Source organism: Ananas comosus, linkage group 20, assembly GCF_001540865.1.
Source record: "Ananas comosus cultivar F153 linkage group 20, ASM154086v1, whole genome shotgun sequence".
NCBI lineage: Eukaryota > Viridiplantae > Streptophyta > Magnoliopsida > Poales > Bromeliaceae > Ananas > Ananas comosus.
Window position 1 is genome coordinate 9,937,094 of NC_033640.1, and position 20,732 is coordinate 9,957,825.

General features: G+C 37.7%; 3 protein-coding genes across 4 annotated transcripts; 2 read left to right on the forward strand and 1 right to left on the reverse strand.

Moving 5' to 3' along the window:
• Nucleotides 2,421-6,407, reverse strand: LOC109725970 (protein FLX-like 3). Of its 2 annotated transcripts, none has more exons than XM_020255382.1 (4): nt 6,313-6,407; nt 3,908-4,453; nt 3,004-3,140; nt 2,421-2,807 (listed from the first exon to the last, which is right to left on the reverse strand). In XM_020255382.1, the coding sequence occupies exons 2-4, from the start codon at nt 4,444-4,446 to the stop codon at nt 2,665-2,667; spliced, it is 819 nt and encodes a 272-aa protein (XP_020110971.1). In that variant the 5' UTR covers nt 4,447-4,453; nt 6,313-6,407; the 3' UTR covers nt 2,421-2,664. The 2 variants fall into 2 exon arrangements, with proteins under 2 accessions (XP_020110971.1, XP_020110970.1); XM_020255381.1 differs by having other exon boundaries at nt 3,004-3,143.
• On the forward strand, nt 11,806-15,746 carry LOC109726012 (U-box domain-containing protein 10-like). The gene is made up of 4 exons (XM_020255445.1): nt 11,806-12,364; nt 13,360-13,476; nt 13,554-13,991; nt 14,386-15,746. Exons 1-4 carry the CDS (start codon nt 11,990-11,992, stop codon nt 15,460-15,462), a joined length of 2,007 nt encoding a protein of 668 aa, XP_020111034.1. The 5' UTR covers nt 11,806-11,989; the 3' UTR covers nt 15,463-15,746.
• LOC109725968 (prohibitin-3, mitochondrial-like) lies at nt 16,254-17,368 on the forward strand. Its single transcript, XM_020255378.1, has one exon. It carries the CDS (start codon nt 16,386-16,388, stop codon nt 17,235-17,237), a length of 852 nt encoding a protein of 283 aa, XP_020110967.1. The 5' UTR covers nt 16,254-16,385; the 3' UTR covers nt 17,238-17,368.

The following is a 20,732-nucleotide window of genomic DNA, read 5'->3' on the forward strand; positions in this document are numbered from 1 at the left end:
TATATATATATATATATATATATATATATATATATATATATAGTGGAGCTATTATACTCTTATGAGTATTAGGTCTTTCGTACTCATAAGTTATTTTCGATGATGGAGCTTTCGAATCGACGATCCACTCCGTTAAATATGATCTAGAGTATTTGAAATTTTTAAGGAATAAATTTCGTAATTTTTCGAAATCATAATAAAATCCATCAAGCCGGCATAAAATAAATGGTTAAAATCGAACAACATCCTAAAAATAGATGATTGGATCCTTCAATTTAAGATCGGAGTTATTGATCTTTATCTAGGTAGTGAATAGAATTTTTTATCAAAAATTCAACCTATTCCGATTCTTTTGCACTGTTAAACTAGCAAGTATCCCATACCAGCCGTTAAAAATTGTCAATTTTGTGAGCTTTTGATCGTAAGGTAACTGATATCGAAAAATTATAAAATTTGAATTCTAGAAGTTTTAAATTCTCTAAAAACTGTTTAATAGTATGGATCGTCGATTCAGAAGCTTTATCATCAAAAACGACTTATGAGTACGAAGGCGATCATACTCTTAAGAGTATAGTAACCAAACTCTCTCTCTCTATATATATGTTACTATTGATAAGTAATATCGAGTTTTCGACCGTTAGATAAAAAGATGTGCGGTTAGGATACTAGTGGTCTGCTTAGATTGAGTGGATGGTTGGTTAAATGGTATAATCTAACGGATGGAAATAATCAAAGGATAAATCTAACGGCAGATATATCAAGAGAGTAGCCGGACTCATATTATACATAAAAACACATATTTTAAATTTCAATATGTAGGTGGACCTATTTCAAAATTATTCTTTTTTCGTATGCAAAATAAATAATATAGTGAAATAAATTTTAGTTGATATATATATATATATATATATATATATATAGAGAGAGAGAGAGAGAGAAAGAGAGTCCGGTTACTATACTATCGATAGTATCAAGCCCTTGATGCTATTGAGTTTTCTACCATTAGATTTACCCTTTGATCATTTCCACCCGTTAGATTATACTATTAAACCAACCACCCACTCAACCCTAGGGGACCACTATCATCCTAACTGCACATCCTTTCATCCAACCGGCCGGGAAAACTCAATAGTACCAAGGGCTTTGGGGACTATTGAAGTATTAGCTAGCCATATATATATACATATATATAAGTATAATAATATAACTATGGCGGATACTGCTCAAGTAGCACCAATATATTGGTTGCTGATTAGTTTTTTAAGCCATTGGCATTAAGAAATGTGCGGTTAGGGATGATTGACCTTCTTTAGGATAGAGTGAAGTACGTTAGTTGAATAGATAATCTAACGTGATTAAAAATAATTAGAGTTAATTCTACTCGGCAGAAAACTTGATAGCCATCAGAGTGTTGGATGCTATCAATAGCATAGCAAGCCGGAATTATATATATATATTATTTATATATATATATATAGAGAGAGAGAGAGAGAGAGAGAGAGAGAGAGAACTAGGCTGGAATACTATCAATAGCACCAAACTATTGGTGCTATTGATTTTTTAGCCCTTGGATTGAGAAATGGGTAGTTAGGATGATGTGGGCCCCCTAGGGTTAAGTGAATGGTTAGTTGAATAGTATAATCTAACGGGTAAAAATAATCATATGGTTAAATCTAACGGTGGAAAACTCGATAGCACAAAATCTTTGGTGCTATCGATAGTACCTCAGCCGGACTCTATATATATATATATATATATATATATATATGAGCTACATGTTTCATTAGATAAACTGGTATCATATAATTTCAATTTGATTTTTTTTTCTTTCTGTTTCTATTCTACGCAATCATGCATTTCAATTTGAATATAATTTTTCTTGAAATGAATATAATTTTTCAAGAAAAATTATACTTTTTTTGGTCCTCAAACTATGAAGCGTGAGAGCTTTAATTCTAGAACTTTAATTTTTACAACTTCTGACTCGGAGCAGACTTCAATTTTTACAACTTCTGATCGGAGCAGACTAAATATTAGCATATCACACAGCATTCCGTCAACTAAATTAGGTCGTAAACTTTAATCATAACAATTTAGAAAGTTAAAAAGTCAAAAATTATAACAAATTAAAATTTAAAAATTTGAGGACCAAAATATCACGCCTCTCATAATTTTAGAACCAAAACTATAATTTAGCCTAATTTTTCATTATAAAATTATGCACTGCTTACTTTGACTCAAATGACTAAGCCAATTAAATTAAAATTTTGAACAAAATTGGGACATAATTCATGCAAGTTTTAATACAATTTTACTAATATAAAAAAATATGTGCATTTGCAGGGGTAGATATGTAATTCCACAAATTCAGATGCAATGCAGCAATCTAAACACAAGATGAGCACCAATGATTCTCAGCATCCTACCAAAAACACAGCAGAATTTGAACTGCTCAAATTGGAAATTCTTTCTCAACCATAAGCCACCTGAATTTACACACATACAGTCTCTGCTACCAATTTTTTCCATCAGTTACCAATTAAAATAGACCATGAGACCTAAACAGTAACCAAATAGAGATACCATTTACTAAATTCTTAAGCTTTACCAAGAAAACAACTGTGAGTTAGAGAGAGGGCGAGACGCAGAGAGAGGGCAACAGATTCAATGGTGAGGAAAACCACGAGAATCATATGGCGGCCAAGGCCCGCCACCGTAGAACCCCTTGTCCGCACCATAACCCTCGCGAAACCCACCGGAGAACCCCATCTCAGGGTTGGCTTTCGGCATTCCGTAAGGGCCAGGAACTATAAAAAGAAGATATGGAGTTGGGAGTTAGAAACAGCTTAAAAAACAAAAGATAACTGTAATCGTTTTGTACTAGAATCAAAATTTGTTCAAAACAACTTCAAAATTTGCTGTAGTGTAAGAAAATTCTGCAATTTTTGATAAATGTACTGCTGTCGTGTAGGAGAATTCTGTAAGTTTTCACAAATGCTTTACCAGGTCCTCTTCCTCTTTTCTCCAGCTCGGCCCTCAGCTTCTCGATCTCTCGAGCCATAGAAACGAGATTCTTCTCCATCGCTTGCTTCTGCTCCATCTGCTCGGCGCTTGCTTTCATCTCATACTCATGAGCAGTCCTGCTAAAAAGGTCCATTAAAAGTAGAGCAAGAAATTTAACTTACAACAAGAGTTGCCAATATTGGGATCTTTTTGACCTGGCTTAAAGCATTTGCAAATTTACACGATAAGCAAAGCTGTTCAAAGAAGCACTTATAGCCTTCTTATTAAAATTCGGCCAAGAGGCCCAAGACTAACAAATTACCGTAGAAGCAGCAAAGCCCTAACTGGACCATCTGCTTTGGAAACCCAAGACTGGACCATCTGCTCATTTTAGCTTCCCACAACAGCAAAAGCTCCGTTTCTTTTAAAATGTGAAAACCCTAAACTATTTTATTTGTCAAACACAGCTATTTGGAAACTAAAATGTCCAAATTTTTAACAGTAAAAAGTTTGGAGCTTCCACTACAGAGAGAAGCCAAAAAGAGATCTCAAGGCTGAAGAATAGAAGCTTCAGTTTGGAGCTTCTCTCCTTTGGAAGAGAGAAGATGTTGCCACGTTGGAAAGGTTTTCAATGAAAGTTTTTTCTTTCCTTTTTTGTTTTTGAGAATCGGGAGCTTAGCCCCCCTACAACCCTACCCATGTCCTCGGCTCCTCGCACTAGGACTTGAACCCATGATCTCCCACTCCCACCCACGTGCCTTTCCATTGGGAACCAATGGTTTGGCATGAAAGATGTACTAGTACTTCTTCTACCATCACTACTCAACAATAGCAAAATCCACCCAATAGCTTAGCGCAGACACACAAGGCCTCAGACAACAAATAAAATCCTCGACCAACGTACCTGGTTCTCATGAGCTCCTGATGCAAACCATCAAGCTCGGTTCTCAGAATGGGCATTTGTTGGTTCTCCATCTGCAGATGCTTTAACTCTTTTGTCATGCTCTGAACCTTTGCAGACATCTCTTCCCTCAAAGCCTCCAACTTTTTAAACTCAGACCTTAACTGCATTAACTCCTCCCTAAAGGGCTCGAGAGAACGAAGCTCCCCCTCTAATTTTAAACCCCTCTGAATTAACTCCCTAGTCTCAGCTTCTTTTTCCGCACGGAGTTTAGGCATGGCTTGGCTTAAGACATGGAGCTCGTCTTTGACGTGAGGTAACTCTCTCCTGAGGGCAACAATCTCGTCCATTAAATGTCGATTATCTGCGACAATTCTCCTAATTTCGTCACGACGGAGAGCGATTTCTTCCTCAAAGGGCAGAGGAGGAGGCGGCATGGCGTGGCCACGAGCTACTCGTGGTAAGGGAGGCGGGGGGCCATCTCGGTACCCATGCAGATCACTGTTCATTGGCTGGCGAGGCATGCGATTTCTTCCAGCCATGGCGGTCCTGAAGATAAGTTGAATACCGAGAGCAAATAAATAGAGCACATTGGTATAGAATACGAAGAAAACCTACCAAATTACAAATCATGCAGGATAGTACAAAAAATTACAAGCAATATCTATGACCTGTGGTCTAGGGAAACCAGCAGCATTCAGAACCAAACAATTCACAATATATTCCATGGTGCATATTGACTCCAACATAGCTTTTGCAGAAAACTGTAGTAAAACTAAATTTTAGAGGCAAAACAAGTAATAAGAGGTGTGACACGTAAATTCTAGGAGCTTAATTGTAACAGTACATGGATGAAACATGAGAACATAAGACTACTATGCAATTCACTTAAATTTAGTATGGCCAATATTAATTACTAAATTGATCCATTTCATTAACTTTCTTAAGCTAGTTCTCATATTATATAAATTAGTAAGTTCAAGGAGTGGATGGTCGACGTATCAAGCAAGCAAATAAGGTGCTTTGGAATTTTGTCATGGTATGTAATTAATTGCGTGTATGAACTAATGGACTCAATTTTCAAGTTTGACGGCGAAGATGACATATATCACCAAAGGTATTGATACCAGGTTATCATGTTATTATTAGCTCAAGCTCTACAACTTGTGGAATACGACATGGAATACTAGTATAACGGTCTCTCATACCACACGGAGGAAGCGACAAGTAGAAAGGGACGCAGAAGAGTCAACAGTAATTAGACATTAACAGTGGAAACAAAACTCCTCGCATGCAGCCACAAGTTGCATGCTTGCGCTTTCCTTTTCTTTCCAATTTAAAACCCCAAATGAAGCTACGAAGGTACCACGTGGCAAAATTTACTTGGTCGAATTCCCTTTCCCTCAACGAACTCTTACTGCCACCGATGCAATGCGGAACAAAAAGTAAAAGAAGTTTAACTAGATATAACTTCTGGTTAAACTCTAGCTTGCGTCGTGTATGCAGAGAGATGCACAGCCACGTGTGCAACATAGTTTTTCTAAATCCTACTGCTCGCTCCTTTCAAGTGTCATATTTTAGCAGGAAAGTAGATAATAACAATGGATGAATAACAAACTATTTTTAACTAAAATGCCATGTATTGACACTTGCCAAGGAAGGCATTCTACCATACAGCCTTGCCAGCGATGCTACCAGAAGCGATCAAGAAGCATAAATCAAGCAAAGGGCAGGCAAAAAAGTCGAGAGATTTTGGCTGGAGTAAGAAGCTAAAATGAGCTTCTGAACCCGAAATTGCTTCTAAGTTCAACTGGATATATGTCGCAAGGATTTTAACGAATTTCCTACAGCTTACGTAACAAAACTCTACTCCAACAACGGTTTTCGAAAGCTGCGGTGTCGCCGCACAACTCCTTACTGAAAAGACTATAGACGATGCGTCAACTATAAACCGATAAAGCGCAAATATATCACAAACACTTCAACTCAGCAAACACTTGCCCCTAACAAATCTAAACATTAGCCGAATCATTTAACTGCAAAAAAAAAAAAAAAAAATGTAAAACCTACAAAGGTCAAAAATCTGATAGCAAATGACATTTTCGTATGAAATGATCAAAGTTAACCCTAATCCCTAATTCCAAAACCCTAAATCCTTCCATAAACTTGTTACAGCATCAGTGCATTGAGACAAGTAGATCATTTTACACACGATGATCGAAACAAATAACCAAAATTCACATCAATGAAACGAACGGATTCGCTCGTTCCCAATACGATCGAACGAAAAAAAAAAAAAGCGGAACAAGCTAAAATTAGATTAACCCTAGAATTTACTTCAAAACAAAGAGGAGTGATTAAATCTATAAACTAGCAAAATACGAATCGGAGAGGGGAGGAGAACGCACGAAGAGGCGACAAAGAATCGAACGAAGAGGGAGGAGCTGCGAAAACGAGAGAGGGGGTGTGTTGGTGAGAGAGAGAGAGATAGAGAGAGAGAAGGGGTGGTTCAGTGCAGGGAAGCAAACGGGTCGGATCCGGGAGGGGTCTTACACCTCTGCCTCCATTTCTTGTCGGATCAATGCGGATCAACTTTTTTTTTGTGGATAAAATAGCACGCTACCCGCTTCATTCATAAAAAAAAAAAATTGAATAAGACTACAGAGTGAGGCATCTAAGACCTCGGGAAGAGTTAAAAAAAAAATTACGGAATGTGAAGGAGCAGATTTACTGAGCGGAGATGTTTCCAAAACTTCGTCAGTGATTTCAACTTACGGAATGTGAAGGAGCAGATTTACTGGGCGGAGATGTTTCCAAAACTTTGTTAGTGACTTCAACTTGTGAGCAGCTAGCAGGGAGTCCGGTCGATCATTTCGAAAGTTCGTTCCATTCCTGGTCTCCCGAATGATCCACCAGCAAGCTACTAGAGTTGATAGCCTGCTGGTTATTGATTGCGGATCAATTTTAATTTCATATTTTATCATCATTACTGCTTCATTCGGGACGATTATAGCAAATTTTGACGAATTTTTAACCAATCGAGATAGATCAAAAAAAAAGGGTCTTCTATCTCTCGCACCATTTACTTGATGGTTCGGAATTGATTCAACGTTAGTTATATTATTATGTTTTTTTATTCTCATTTACCGTTTCATTCAGAACGAATCAAAGCGAGAGCTCCACCAATCTGGATCTATTTGCATCCTTAGTTTGGGGAGAGTTTGGCCTCGTGCCTTACTAAATTACTTAAGTATCCCTTAAACTTTTTTTTGTTCTAGGTGGAAATAAAAATACAAAATTATCAAAACAACCATTTTAAATTGACAATTCAAAATTTCAAAATTATGATTTTATGATCCAATTTTTTAATTTATTTAATTGAGTCACTCAACTTCAATTTAACTTTAAAATTTAAACTAATTACTTATTTTAATAAATTTATATTTACAAGAATTGTATAAAATATATTAACTAAATCTATAAATATAAAAGATAAAAAAAAAATTTCGAAGAAGAAGTGCAGCGGATCAACTCAAATTAAACAAATTAAAAAATTAAATACTAAAATCAAATTTTTTAAAAAAATTTGAATAATTAATTTAAAATAGCCTATTATTTAGATAGTTTTGTTTGTAAGTTTCTATCGAACACAAATTATATGTCTGATGCAAGACTAAATTGCCCAAAAAAAGATTAGAATAAATTAAAAATGATTAGATTAATATATATAAAAAATAAATTTATCAAATTTTATTCATTTAGATTTTATCTAATAGTTGAAACTTTACATATAAATGAGTCTTTTTATAATTAAGCTCGCATTTATATTTTTATTTTTAGCTAAAAAATAATAAAATATATATATATATATAATTATTTATTTATATATAAAATATAAATTAAATAAATTATATAAATATAAATATATGTATTCGAGCTGTTATCGAGCCGACACGAACGAGCTGACTCCAGCTCGTGCTCGGCTTATTTATTAAACGAGCTGAAAATTCAGCTCATGTTCGGCTCGTTTACTAAACGACGGAGCGATCCGACATCTGAGCTATTCGAACCAAACACGAGCTGGCCGCCACGAAACAGCGAGCTAGATTGCCACCCTAGTTAGGGAATGCAAACAGATAGATCCATCGGTGGTAAAAATTCTCCACCTTCCGTTCATTTTCTTTGCGAGTCGGGACATTTTCGAAGCAATTAATTTTAAGTCCACGTGAAGAGCTCACTCCCAACCATAGTTAGTTAATTCGGATTCGGCCAAAAATTCGCGTACGGATATAATTCGGATAAAATTCGTTTTTTAATTTTTTAATTCGTTGAAAAATCACGGCTAAAAAACGGTTCGGTAATTATTTCGGATATGTAATTATACGGATATAATACGTTCACAATTAAAAATTCGGGCGATCAAAAATTCGGCTAATATAATAAGTATATAAATATTAATTTACTATATATATTTATTATTATAATTTTTATATATTTAATTAAATATATTCCTATATTAATAATAAACATATATTAATAATACATAAATTATATATTTAAAAATAGTAATAAATAATTATAAATTTTATAAATAAAATATTATATAAAATTTATATATAAAATATAAATAAATATATATAACTAAATAAATATATTATTTTATAATAAAAATTTATATATATATATATATATATATGAGAGGGAGGTCCACTGTGGACCTCCCCCTCATGCGGTCCACGAGGCTGAAATAGCCTCGTGGACCGCGCATCTCCATGCTCCCAAAAAGCCCCGCAAAAATTACTGTTCAACTTCAACTTTCCCAAAACGGCATCCGGCGAGGAGATGGGATCCGCTGCCGCGGCCTTGCTCCCGGCGCCGGCGAGAGCGGCGGAGGACGACGACGATGCGAGCGGCGACAACGCGAGCGGCCACGAGAGCAGCGACGACACGAGCGGAGAGCCGGCGACGACGCGGCCCTCGGCCGCGAGTCCGCGACCGCGATCGCCGATTTTTTGGGCGAATTATTCGCGAATCGCGAATAATTCGCGAATAATGATTTTTGAGGAAGAAATCGCGTTTTTTTCCGATTTTTTGGGAAAAATACGGAAATCTCCGTTTAATTCGTATGTAAAAAAATCGCCGTTTAATTCGCGTATTAAACGCGAATTAACTAACTATGCTCCCAACTATTGAATATTTATTTTTTTTTTAGAATAAACTATTGAATATTTATAGAAATTAAAATAATCTTCTAAACATTTATCCAAAACTTATGCACAAAACAGGTAATAACATTTTTTTTTTACAAAAAGTAATATTAGAAAATAATTTGAAAACAAAATTACAAAATCTAAAACCATTGAATATGTATATATATACTTTTTAAAATATTTTAACAATTTGCCATCAAACACCCCGCCAACTACCTCGTAGTGGCACCATAGCTGTTCCCAACTGTTACATATACTCTTTTTCAATTTTGTTAGCCGAATACAAATAAAATAAAGAGGAAACTTCAAATACACCCTTGTGGTTTCGCACTTGCTCACTTTAGTATCTTATGGTTTAATATTTCGTTAAATTATATACAAAAAACTTCAGATACCCTACCTAAGTATATCGAATATTCATTTTAGTACTATTTAGTTTTAACTTTGTCATTGATTTAACGAAAAAAATATCTCGAAATAGATAATAAAAAATAAAAAATAAAACCACAGGGTACTAATTTGATACAAAAATAAAATCATAGAGTATTAACTTGATACATTTTAAATCACAGGGTACTAAAGTAAAAAAATACGAAACCATATGGTACTAACTTGATATAGCTTAAACCACAAAATACTAAAATAAAAAAGTACGAAACCACAAAACTTTTTTTGGAAGTTTTCCCTAAAATAAACCCTCTCGGATATTATTCCTAGAATCCTCCTCTCACGAGAAATTGTTGTGTGAACCTGGTCCACCACGTCAGCCTAGAAGAATACCCTCTAACTTGTTTGGTTTCCACACAAATTTTGAGTCTACTCTTATTCTTCTAATATAAAAGCACAATAAATATAGCTCATCCTTTTACTGCAATATTTTTGTAAGGTCTAAAGTTAGCAATTTTGTTTTAGAACTTATTTGTATGTAAAAAAAAAATTTGTCAAAAAAAAATCATAACGTAAAAAACCTGATTTTAACCGTTCTTAATGTTATCATTACATGTGTTATTGCATTGAAAATTTATATAACACTTTTAAAATATGCATATGTAGTAATCAAAATTATGTATTGTATAAATGTAGACTTATNTATTTTAGTATCATTTAGTTTTAACTTTGTCACTAATTTAACAAAAAAAATATCTCAAAATGGATAATAAAAAAAATAAATAAAATCACAGGGTACTAATTTAATACAAAAATAAAATCATAAAGTATTAACTTGATACATTTTAAATCACAAAGTACTAAAGTAAAAAAGTACGAAACCATATGTTACTAACTTCGTACAGCTTAAACCATAAAATACTAAAATAAAAAAGTACGAAGCCACCAAATTTTTTTTGGAAGTTTTCCCTAAAATAAACCCTCTCCGATATTATTCCTAGAATCCTCCTCTCAAAAGAAATTGTTGTGTGAACCTGGTCCACCACGTCAGCCTAGAAGAATACCCTCTAACTTGTTTGGTTTCCACACAAATTTTGAGTCTACTCTTATTCTTCTAATATAAAAGCACAATAAATATAGCTCATCCTTTTACTGCAATATTTTAGCTATCGTTTGATTTGGGGTTAAGAAAAAACCAGTTATTCCAGAGATAGAGTTAAATTCAGGATTAATATAGGGTTAGAGTATTTTTGTATTTGGTTGGGGGTTGGAGTTAGTTCAGAATAGTGAAAAATAGTATTTGGTTGGAGTAAGTGGGATAAGAAAGATAGTCGGTTATTATGAATAGAAAATTATATTTGGTTGGGGTTTGGTGGGGTTAGATGAGGTTAGCTAACCCGGAATAGCATATTTGAGGTGGGATTAGCTAACTCCACCCATTTTTAGGGTGTTTGGAGATAATATGGGGGTTAAGTGGTTATTCCATCCTTAATCCCCAACCAAACAAAAGCTTATTTGTATGTAAAAAAAAAATTTGTCAAAAAAAAATCATAACTTAAAAAAACTGATTTTAACCGTGCTTAATGTTATCATTACATGTGTTATTGCATTGAAAATTTATATAGCACTTTTAAAATATGCATATGTAGTAATCAAAATTATGTATTGTGTAAATGTAGACTTATCAGTAATATATAAAAGTAGTATTATGGAGAAATATATACAACAATAGTTTGTAATTAATATAATACTTTTCCTAATAATATTTTATAAATTATATTTTATCAGATATAATTTTTGTTAAATATAAAAAATATAAAAAATATTTTTTAATAGTTTAAGTTTTTAGAGTATAATAATTATTTTATATTTTATATGGTATCAAAGTAGAAGATTTTAAGTTCGAGTCGGCTTCTAGCATTATTAGTTTTTTCTTATTTAATTCAAATTTAGGGTCTTGCCAAAAAAAAAAAAAAAGATGTGTATCCATTGGGTGTTTTGTAGCAGCTCAAATTTTCATACTAAAATCTTTTTGTTAAATCTCCCAAGATCGGTCCACCGTGGTCTAGGTCCAGGCAAAAGAAATTAGGGCCCACCGGCCACCGGGTCCACGATGCGTACCCTCTCATTCGCTACGAGACCTGTTCCCTGTTCGACACAACCCGTACCCGATGCGACGACTCTTTGTTCTATCCCTCCACGTCACCTCATTCGGCGTCATCTCATTGGCTAATAATGAAATTAATAATAATTTAATAAAAATTTAATAGTAATAATTTAATAATATCCACCACACTCCTTCGACCTCACACTCCCTCCCCTTCCTCTTCCTCTCGTCGTGAAGCCTCGTTCTCTCTTTCTATCTATCTCTCTCTCTCCGTATATTATAATATCCTATGACGTTGACATTGGATAGGCCCTGCGCTCCTCTCGTCGCGATCGCCATCGCCATCGCTCTCGCCGCCCCGCCCCGATCGCGATCCCTCCAATGGCGGAGTCCGCGCCCGAGGCCGAGGTGGGGGTTGGGAGGGTCTCGGGGGCCCTCGTGGCCGTAGCGAGGGAGATCTCCGCGGTGGGCGGCGGCGCCGCAGCCGAGATCGGGGCCGATCGCCTCCGCCTCGCCCGTAAGGTCTCGCTCCTCTCCCACCTCCTCGAGGAGATCGCGGGTTTCGCCGCCCGGGGAGGCGGGATCCCCGCGGCGGCGGCGGCGGCGGAGGGGGAGGCTTCGTCGTCGACGTCGTCCTCGGCGGCGGCGGCGGATCCGGTGGCGCGCTTGGAGGAGCTTCTGGTGGCGCTCGAGGCGGCTAAGCGGCTCCTCCTCGTCGGCCGCGGATCCCCACTTCCTCCTTCGGAGAACGCCTCTGTAAGAGCCTCTATCTCTCCCTCTCTCTCTCTCTCTGCATTGTGGATTATGATGAGGGTCTTACCTCGACACCTTCGAATCAACTAGAATTTAGTGGGTTTAAGTGGTTCGTGAATCAGTTCTTCATTTCATTGATCTATATCTCTCAGGAATTTCGTCGAACGCCTTATGGAAGCTTGTTACTATGATAACGTTCAAAACCTAGAAACCAACAATGTCGATTAGATGAGCTAAATTGTGTTTGATTGAATTTAGTATCGGAATTAAAATTGTAACTCCCAAATCTGGTGAACAAAGCTTCTGTGCCGTTTGTTTGAAATCTGATGTGTGTTCCTTTCATTTGTCCTGTCTCAATTTTGTTAACAACCTTGCATTTATCAATCATTACTCAGAGTTATCCATTTTAGCCAAAGTATTTTTCCACATTAACTCTATTTTGCTAATTTTTTCTTATCGTTGTGGAACTCGGCAATAGCTCCGTATGTCCATTACATTGCATTTTGTTAAATGCTGCTATCAAATCCTTAGTAAGAGTTCCTCTCACAGTTACTTGACTATTTATGCTTTTGCAGTCTCAATCTAGATGGTTTCTGCCTCATGTACTGTTTTCAGTAGATCGTTGTTAGCGTGTGCTGTGCACTAGTGGCATATTGATTCTCTCAGCTTTTGTTTTCAGGTTCTTTTGTAATTTGCTGATTCCAGTTACATAATTCTAGTGTTTGTTCATGTGTTCGTTCTTTATAATTTTATTAGGATCTGTCACCTGCGCGAATGCATATAGCCTTTTTTTGGTAAATGTGACTGAGATCTATCTAGATGCAGCTTCTGTTACATATGCTTTTTTCATTATAAATTTGAAATTTATTGATGACATCACTTGGACTGTCTCATCGAGATTTTTCACGCTTATAAAATTTCAATTAACAAATATTTGCAAATTTCATATGTATAAACTATGTTGCCCTCCTCATTAGCCTTCATGTTATATTGTAAAGGATACGGAGGGAAAGAATATTGCTGTACAGTTTCAATATGTGACGTGGTTGTTGGAGAAAGCTCTTGCAGAACTGCCGTATGAGTACTTTGAAATTTCAGATGAAGTCCAAGAACAGGTAAAAGCAAACAAACATATACTTCTCTTATATGGGATTCTTGCTTGGACCACTTTTCTAATGTGAATCTTTTCTAGGTTCTACTGGTGTGTGCACAACTCAAAAGAGCAACAGAGAAAAATGGGATTCCAGATGCCGAACTATTTCCGGAAATTCATGACTTATTATCTTGCTATGAGAAAGAACTCAAACAGCGAGCAGCAAATGAGTCCGAGACATTGCAGATAAAGAATATTGTAGATGGAAACCATGATCTCCGCGAAACTGTTATGTTGATTGCAAAAATAAATGGGAAGTCTAACGAAGTTGTTGAGGAGCTAACATCCTTTGTAATCGAAAGGCTTGAGAAGGCTAAAACCACCAATTCTTTGAAATTTGTGGGACCCGATTGCGATGTAGTAAAGAAGACCTCGGAGGAAGATAAGAAATCCGAATCTCTAGTCATTCCTGCAGATTTCCTTTGTCCAATATCTCTGGAGCTGATGAGGGATCCAGTTATCGTATCCACAGGACAGGTAGAATGTTTAAAGAATAGAGCCATCTAATGAACTTAAATCTGCAATATACGTTGAAAAAGAGTTTTTTTCATTTAGCACTTTTAGCATGCTTTTTAACTTTTAGGACTAAACCGGCCCTTTATTATGGGTCTAGTCATACCAATTTGAATGATTCATGCACAATTTCAAAAGCATGCAACCGTAGTTTAAGCCTGCAGGTCGATCATTTAAAACTCGTGTTATTATGATATACTGGTTGACTGTCTGGTCCTAGATGTAGCAAATTAGGTTAGAGGTGCCGAAAGAAATAAAATTATCACCCTTTAACAAAAATGAAAAAGGATTTTTTTTTGCGAAGTCGCAGAATATGTTTGATACAATTGTACTGATGATCTAGCCATTCTGATTACAGACTTATGAGCGCTCTTTCATTCAAAGATGGATTGACTGTGGAAACAGGACCTGCCCAAAGACTCAACAGAAGCTCCAAAACCTCACACTGACCCCTAATTATGTGTTAAGAAGCTTAATAATGCAGTGGTGCGAAGAAAATGGTATCGAGCAGCCATCCAGAGCAACCACCGGATGGATCAGAAAGAGCGATGGCTCTTTCCAAGAGGTCAGCGGCGACAGAGCCGCCATTGAAGCCCTAGTTCGCAACCTCTCCAGCTTATCATTAGAAGAGCGAAAATCTGCCGCCGCCGAAATAAGATCCTTAGCAAAAAGAAGCACCGACAACCGAATACTGCTTGCAGAAGCCGGAGCCATTCCTGCCCTGGTCTCTCTCTTATCAGTAAAAGACCAAAAAACCCAAGAACATGCAGTGACCTCTCTCCTCAACCTCTCTATATACGACCACAACAAGGAACTAATAGCTCTAGCCGGCGCTATTCTCCCTATTATCCAAGTCCTTAAATTCGGTAGCATGGAGGCGAGAGAAAATGCAGCAGCAGCAATTTTCAGCTTATCCCTCATAGACGAGAACAAGATAAGTGTTGGTAGCACACCGGGTGCAATCGATGCATTGGTTGATCTGCTACAAAGCGGCAGCGCGAGGGGGAGGAAGGATGCTGCGACCGCACTGTTCAACCTGTGTATTTACCAGGCAAACAAGGTCAGGGCGGTTCGGGCTGGGATTCTTAGCCCGTTAGTGACGATGCTTCAAGACTCGGCAAACAACGGGGCGATAGATGAAGCATTGACTCTACTGTCGGTTCTTGTGAGCCACCAAGATTGTCGAGTGGCTGTAACTAAGGTGAACACTATTCCTATTTTGATAGACTTGCTGAGGTCGGGACAGCCACGAAATAAGGAGAACGCAGCGGCTATATTGCTTGCTCTGTGCAAGAAGGATAGTGAGAACCTCGCTTGCATAGGGCGGCTTGGTGCGCTTATTCCGCTCACCGAGCTCACAAAGACCGGCACGGACCGCGCCAAGCGCAAAGCTACTTCTCTTTTGGAGCATCTTAGTAAGCTGAAGGTGCTCTGAAGGAAATCTCAGCTTTTTTTTTTCTTGTTCCCTTTTTTTTTTTTCATTCACCGAGATCTTTCGGTACATTATTTGTGATCGTGGAGCAATTTTATCGGCTTTCCGTCCATTTGTTTTCATTCTTTGCGAACTTGCATGAGATTGATCTCCATTTGTAACCTTCCATTGATTGGTAACTGTTGATGAAAAGTTGAAGTTATTGCAATTTGCATGTACCCTATTGTGGATATTTACAACATAGCAATTCTTTATAACAATCATGTCCTCTTTGGAGCTTCCCATGAGACGGCACGTCATGTGTTCTCAATATTTATGTCTGTTTGGTTAGATATAGTTGTCTAATGCATGCGGTTGAAAATACTGCAATTACAGTTACATCCAAATTCTCTGACTATATGCAGTTGCAACTGCTGCAACTCCACTTCTCACATTCAGTAGCCTGTATATCTCTTCTTCTTTTTTTTTTTAAAAAAAGAAAATGGGTGATCTGAATCTTTTCGAATTGCAGCAAACACTGTTAGTTAATTTGTGCATAGTTAAAACTAGAATAGTATAGTATATAGCAACAACTACTCTGTGTCTGTACGACTAAACTCTCGCCTGCGACATTGTAGATCGGGCCCGGACCAGAGCCCCACCAAATATAACTGGGCCGAAACATGTCCCGGTCCAATCTTTTCGCTCTCGCGTTGGGTCGCTCCAGTGAATCTCTCCCGCGAATCACACTACCATCCCTACGGCCCAAGCTAAGTTCCCGAATCTCGAGGCATCTCTTCTTCCTCCCCAAGCAAGAGAGAGCCTATTAGTTAGGGTTTAGTTCTAGGGCTTGAACCCTTCCCGTTCCGTTCCGGTCCATTCCAACCGCGTTCGTCGTCTCCTTCCTCCTCCGGCCTCGGGAGCTCGTGGGAGTTAAAACCCTAGCAATGGCGGGGACGGCGGCGGCGGCGTCGTTCCTGAGGGGGCTGGCGAAGGCGACGGCGGTGCTGGGCTTGGGAGCGTCGGTGGCGGGGGCGTCGCTGTACACGGTGGACGGCGGGGAGCGCGCGGTGATCTTCGACCGGTTCCGCGGCGTGCTCCCGGAGACGGTGGGGGAGGGCACCCACCTGCTGGTGCCCTGGCTCCAGAAGCCCTACATCTTCGACATCCGCACCCGCCCCCACACCTTCTCCTCCACCTCCGGCACGAAGGACCTGCAGATGGTGAGCCTCTCCCTCCGCCTCCTCTCCCGCCCCGACGTTCCCAGCCTCCCCACCATCTTCACCTCCCTCGGCACCGACTACGACGACAAGGTGCTCCCCTCCATCGGCAACGAGGTGCTCAAGGCCGTGGTCGCGCAGTTCAACGCCGACCAGCTCCTCACCGAGCGCCCCCGCGTCTCCGCCCTCGTCCGCGACGCCCTCGTCCGCCGCGCCCGCGAGTTCAACATCGTCCTCGACGACGTCGCCATCACCCACCTTGCCTACGGCGCCGAGTTCTCCCTCGCCGTCGAGAAGAAGCAGGTCGCCCAGCAGGAGGCCGAGCGCTCCCGCTTCCTCGTCGCCCGCGCCGAGCAGGAGCGCCGCGCCGCCATCGTCCGCGCCGAGGGCGAGTCCCAGGCCGCCCGCCTCATCTCCGACGCCACCGCCGCCGCCGGCACCGGCCTCATCGAGCTCCGCAGGATCGAGGCCGCCAAGGAGATCGCCGCCGACCTCTCCCGGACCCCCAACGTCGCCTACATCCCCGCCGGCGACCACCCCAACCGCATGCTCCTCGGCCTCAACACCACCGCCCGGTGATCACCATCCAACTCTCCATCTCTCTCTCTTCATTTCGTTTCCTAATCACAACTCGAAGAATTATAGATTTATTATTGCGCCTTTTCATCCGGGGAGACCAGTAACTGCTCGCCACTTGCGGATTGACGTTCGCGGAGGGTTTCCCCTCCCAATTTGAGTTTGTTTTGCATAATTTGAATCAAACTGCTGCGGAATTTGATTGATGGTGCTTGAGCTGAAAATGGCATGCTGTGGTGGTGAGTTATTTCGGTAGATCTTGTAAGATCATAGCAATTCTGTGTTGTTTTTCTTGAACATTTGTCTGTTGCTTTTATTTACTTTAGTCCCATGTTTCGTACTTGCTGAGATCTTAATAATATGCAAAACTTTATAAGTGATCTTGGCCTGGGTTACTTCACTGTTTAGTGTTTGCATTTCATGTTCTAATACTGCTCCTATTTGTAAAAGTTTGATGCTTTTACCCGCAGTAGTCAACATGTGGATTCTTAAGATGATAATTACGTAACATCTATCGAAAATTTGTTCAGTGAACACCTTCAGGTTATTCTGTGAGACAATTGATTTATACGCAGATATCAATGCTATGACGATCTTTTATCTGAATTTTCTTTGCCTCTCGCTGGACGGTCGACTTGATGTAGCTGTTTATTTCTGACTTTAGTTTGATTCATAGTGATTACTGTGTTTGCTTTGGTTATCTTTTCATAAATCATTGTAGTTCTACATCTTTATAAAAGATTAGTCGTTTTACGTCAGGGTAGTATTCGGTGCCTTTTTCTTTTTCTCCTTGTTATTATGTGTTAAGTGAAGTGGCCTTTCCAGTTTCTATAGTTTAATTCTCCATTGATTTGATTGAAACAACTTTCTCGCCGCTTAGAATTTTGCTACTTTGATTTATTTTTGGGGTTATGTTCTCTGCTTTTCCAAGTTATGTTGTTTTTCCAATAACCTGTTGGATTGCCCCCTTGTGTTGCACTCAGAATTATTACAAATGCGTCACTGCATTTCCAAGTTATGTTGTTTTTCCAATAACCTGTTGGATTGCCCCCTTGTGTTGCACTCAGAATTATTACAAATGCGTCACTGCAATGCTTGGGGTTTTTTTTGGGTTCGCAGTATTTTCTTATTATCTAAGGTTTTTCCATTGAACTCGTTGCATGTATTCCGACAGCGAGTCCTGAGCATGTATTCCGACAGCGAGTCCTGATAACACAAGATTCCAAGGTCGTGAAATTTTTGCAAACCCGTTGTTGTTAATTCGCGTATTGACTCCGCTGTGCCGAGGCAGGAGAGTTCTGTGGAATCTGTGGAACTGTTTTTGTTTACCGGTAGGAAAATTATGTGGAACTGCAAAACTGTTTTCACTGTTTCTATAATGTTATGATTGTCTATCTCTAAACCTAGAAGTTTTGAAACCAAAGATTCTATTGCCAACTCATTTGTTGCAACAATAGAATTGAAACTGCAATGCTTAAAAGGTAAAAAAACAGAAGGTGCCGCAATCATTTAGATGTTCTTTTCTTTAGTTTATTTCCTTTTTCATTTTCGCTTTTTAAGCTTTTCTTTAGAAATTAAGAGATCCTCATCTTGGAAAATTAAGCTTTTCATCTGGGGGACTTGTTCTTGTATGTGTTATTATTATTATTATTATTATTATTTCATTATTATTTGGCTCAAACACTCTGGTACTATGATAGACGTGTGCTTTTTGTTGCTGTTGATTTAAATGCATGTTTACAAGAACTCTCTCTTTTGTTTCGTACCCAAATGCATACTTTTGTGCTAGTTTTTCAAATTGTTTTTTTTTTCTCTGGTTTCAGTATTTCTTAGTAAAACTTTTGGCAGTTCTTTTTAACTTTTTGTGGTTGAATATTCTGTGACCTAATGTTGAATGAAGCTTCAAAATCATAAAAAGTCGCAGTCCACGCGCTTCATTATTCAAAGCAGTTGTTAATGAATTATCTCTGTGGCATGTTTGCAATTAGAAAAAAAAGAAAAACTTCATATACCACCTGATTTCGTAATTTATTATTTCAGTACCCTACAGTTGTTCAAAGTGTATTAATTTAGTATCATGTGATTTTATTCTTTTCTTTTTATTATTTTCTTCATTAATTGTTTTGTTAAATCGGTGACAAAATTAAAATTAAAAGATATTAAAGTAAATATTCGATAAATCTAGGTGAGATATCTAAAGTTTTCTGTATTTAATTTAACGAAATGTTAATAGAGGGGCTGACGAAAAAGTTTTCTGTATATAATTTAACGAAATATTAATGGAGGAGCTGACGAAAAGGAAAAAAAAAAAAAGAAATCACAAGATACTAAATCAATATACTGTAAATTATAGAGTATTAAGATGAGAAAGTGCGAAATTACATAGATGATGTTTGAAGTTTATTCTAGAAAAAAAAGATTTGAGTCTTTTTCAAAGTCGTAGGCTGTAGTCTATAGGTGGATATTTTAGTTTTTCAACTCTACGTTAGTAGGCTTCGTTTGGAATTACGGGGAGATTACGTTATGTAAGATGAGAAACGACGATTGGAAAAATACTTTATTTGTTTCCGTACGTAATGTTGCATTTCGATATATTTTCTACAGTCCCATCTGAAAACGCAGAAGCATATATCTATATATTTTTTCTCAACTTCATTCTATCAAATGGCGTTAGATCTATCTCAATACCAAAATAAGCCTAAGTAGTGATTGGACTAATAGCGATTGGACCAGTTTGACCAGTTCTTTGTTCCGGTTGCTTGGTCCAAGTAAGTAACAAGTTGCTCACATCAAATACGCAACTCATTTGCTGGTGTGGTCACACCATGTTCTGGTCAAGGGAAGAAACCGTGTTTATTCCAAGTGCTTTTCACTTAATTGCAATTTTTTCCTGTAGCCCATTTTTTTTTTAGGTTTTTTTTGGCTTATCCAAGTACTAGTTGGCCAATCATTTTTTATTCTTATTCTGAGTGTGACTGCTGAAAATGTTGGTCATGATAATGACTAGCTTTTTTTTTTTTTTTTTTTTTTTTTTTTTTTTTTTTTTTTTTTTTCCTCTATCCATTTCAATAGATGCGTGGAATCGTTTATCTCGGTTCATTATTATATTTATATATATTTAAGATCACTTCAAAAGTTCAATAAACATTTTCTTCTTTTAGTACTTGCATATTTCCCGTGTATCAATTTAATATTTATATATATATATTTTCTTTTTCGTCGGTCCGTCCGTATACTTTACGTTAAATTTTTATACAAAAAACTTCAATACTCTATCTATAGTTTTATTTCACTTTAGTTTTTTTAGTTTTAACTTTGTCACTGATTTAACGAAAAAAATTAGTGAAAAAAAATAACAAAAAAAAATAAATAAAAATACAGGATATGAAAGTGATACATTTTAAATTATAGAATACTAAAGTAAAAAAGTGTGAAACCACATGAGTGGTATTTGAAGTTTTTTTTTTATTTTTATGTCCAGAAAATAATTATATAATT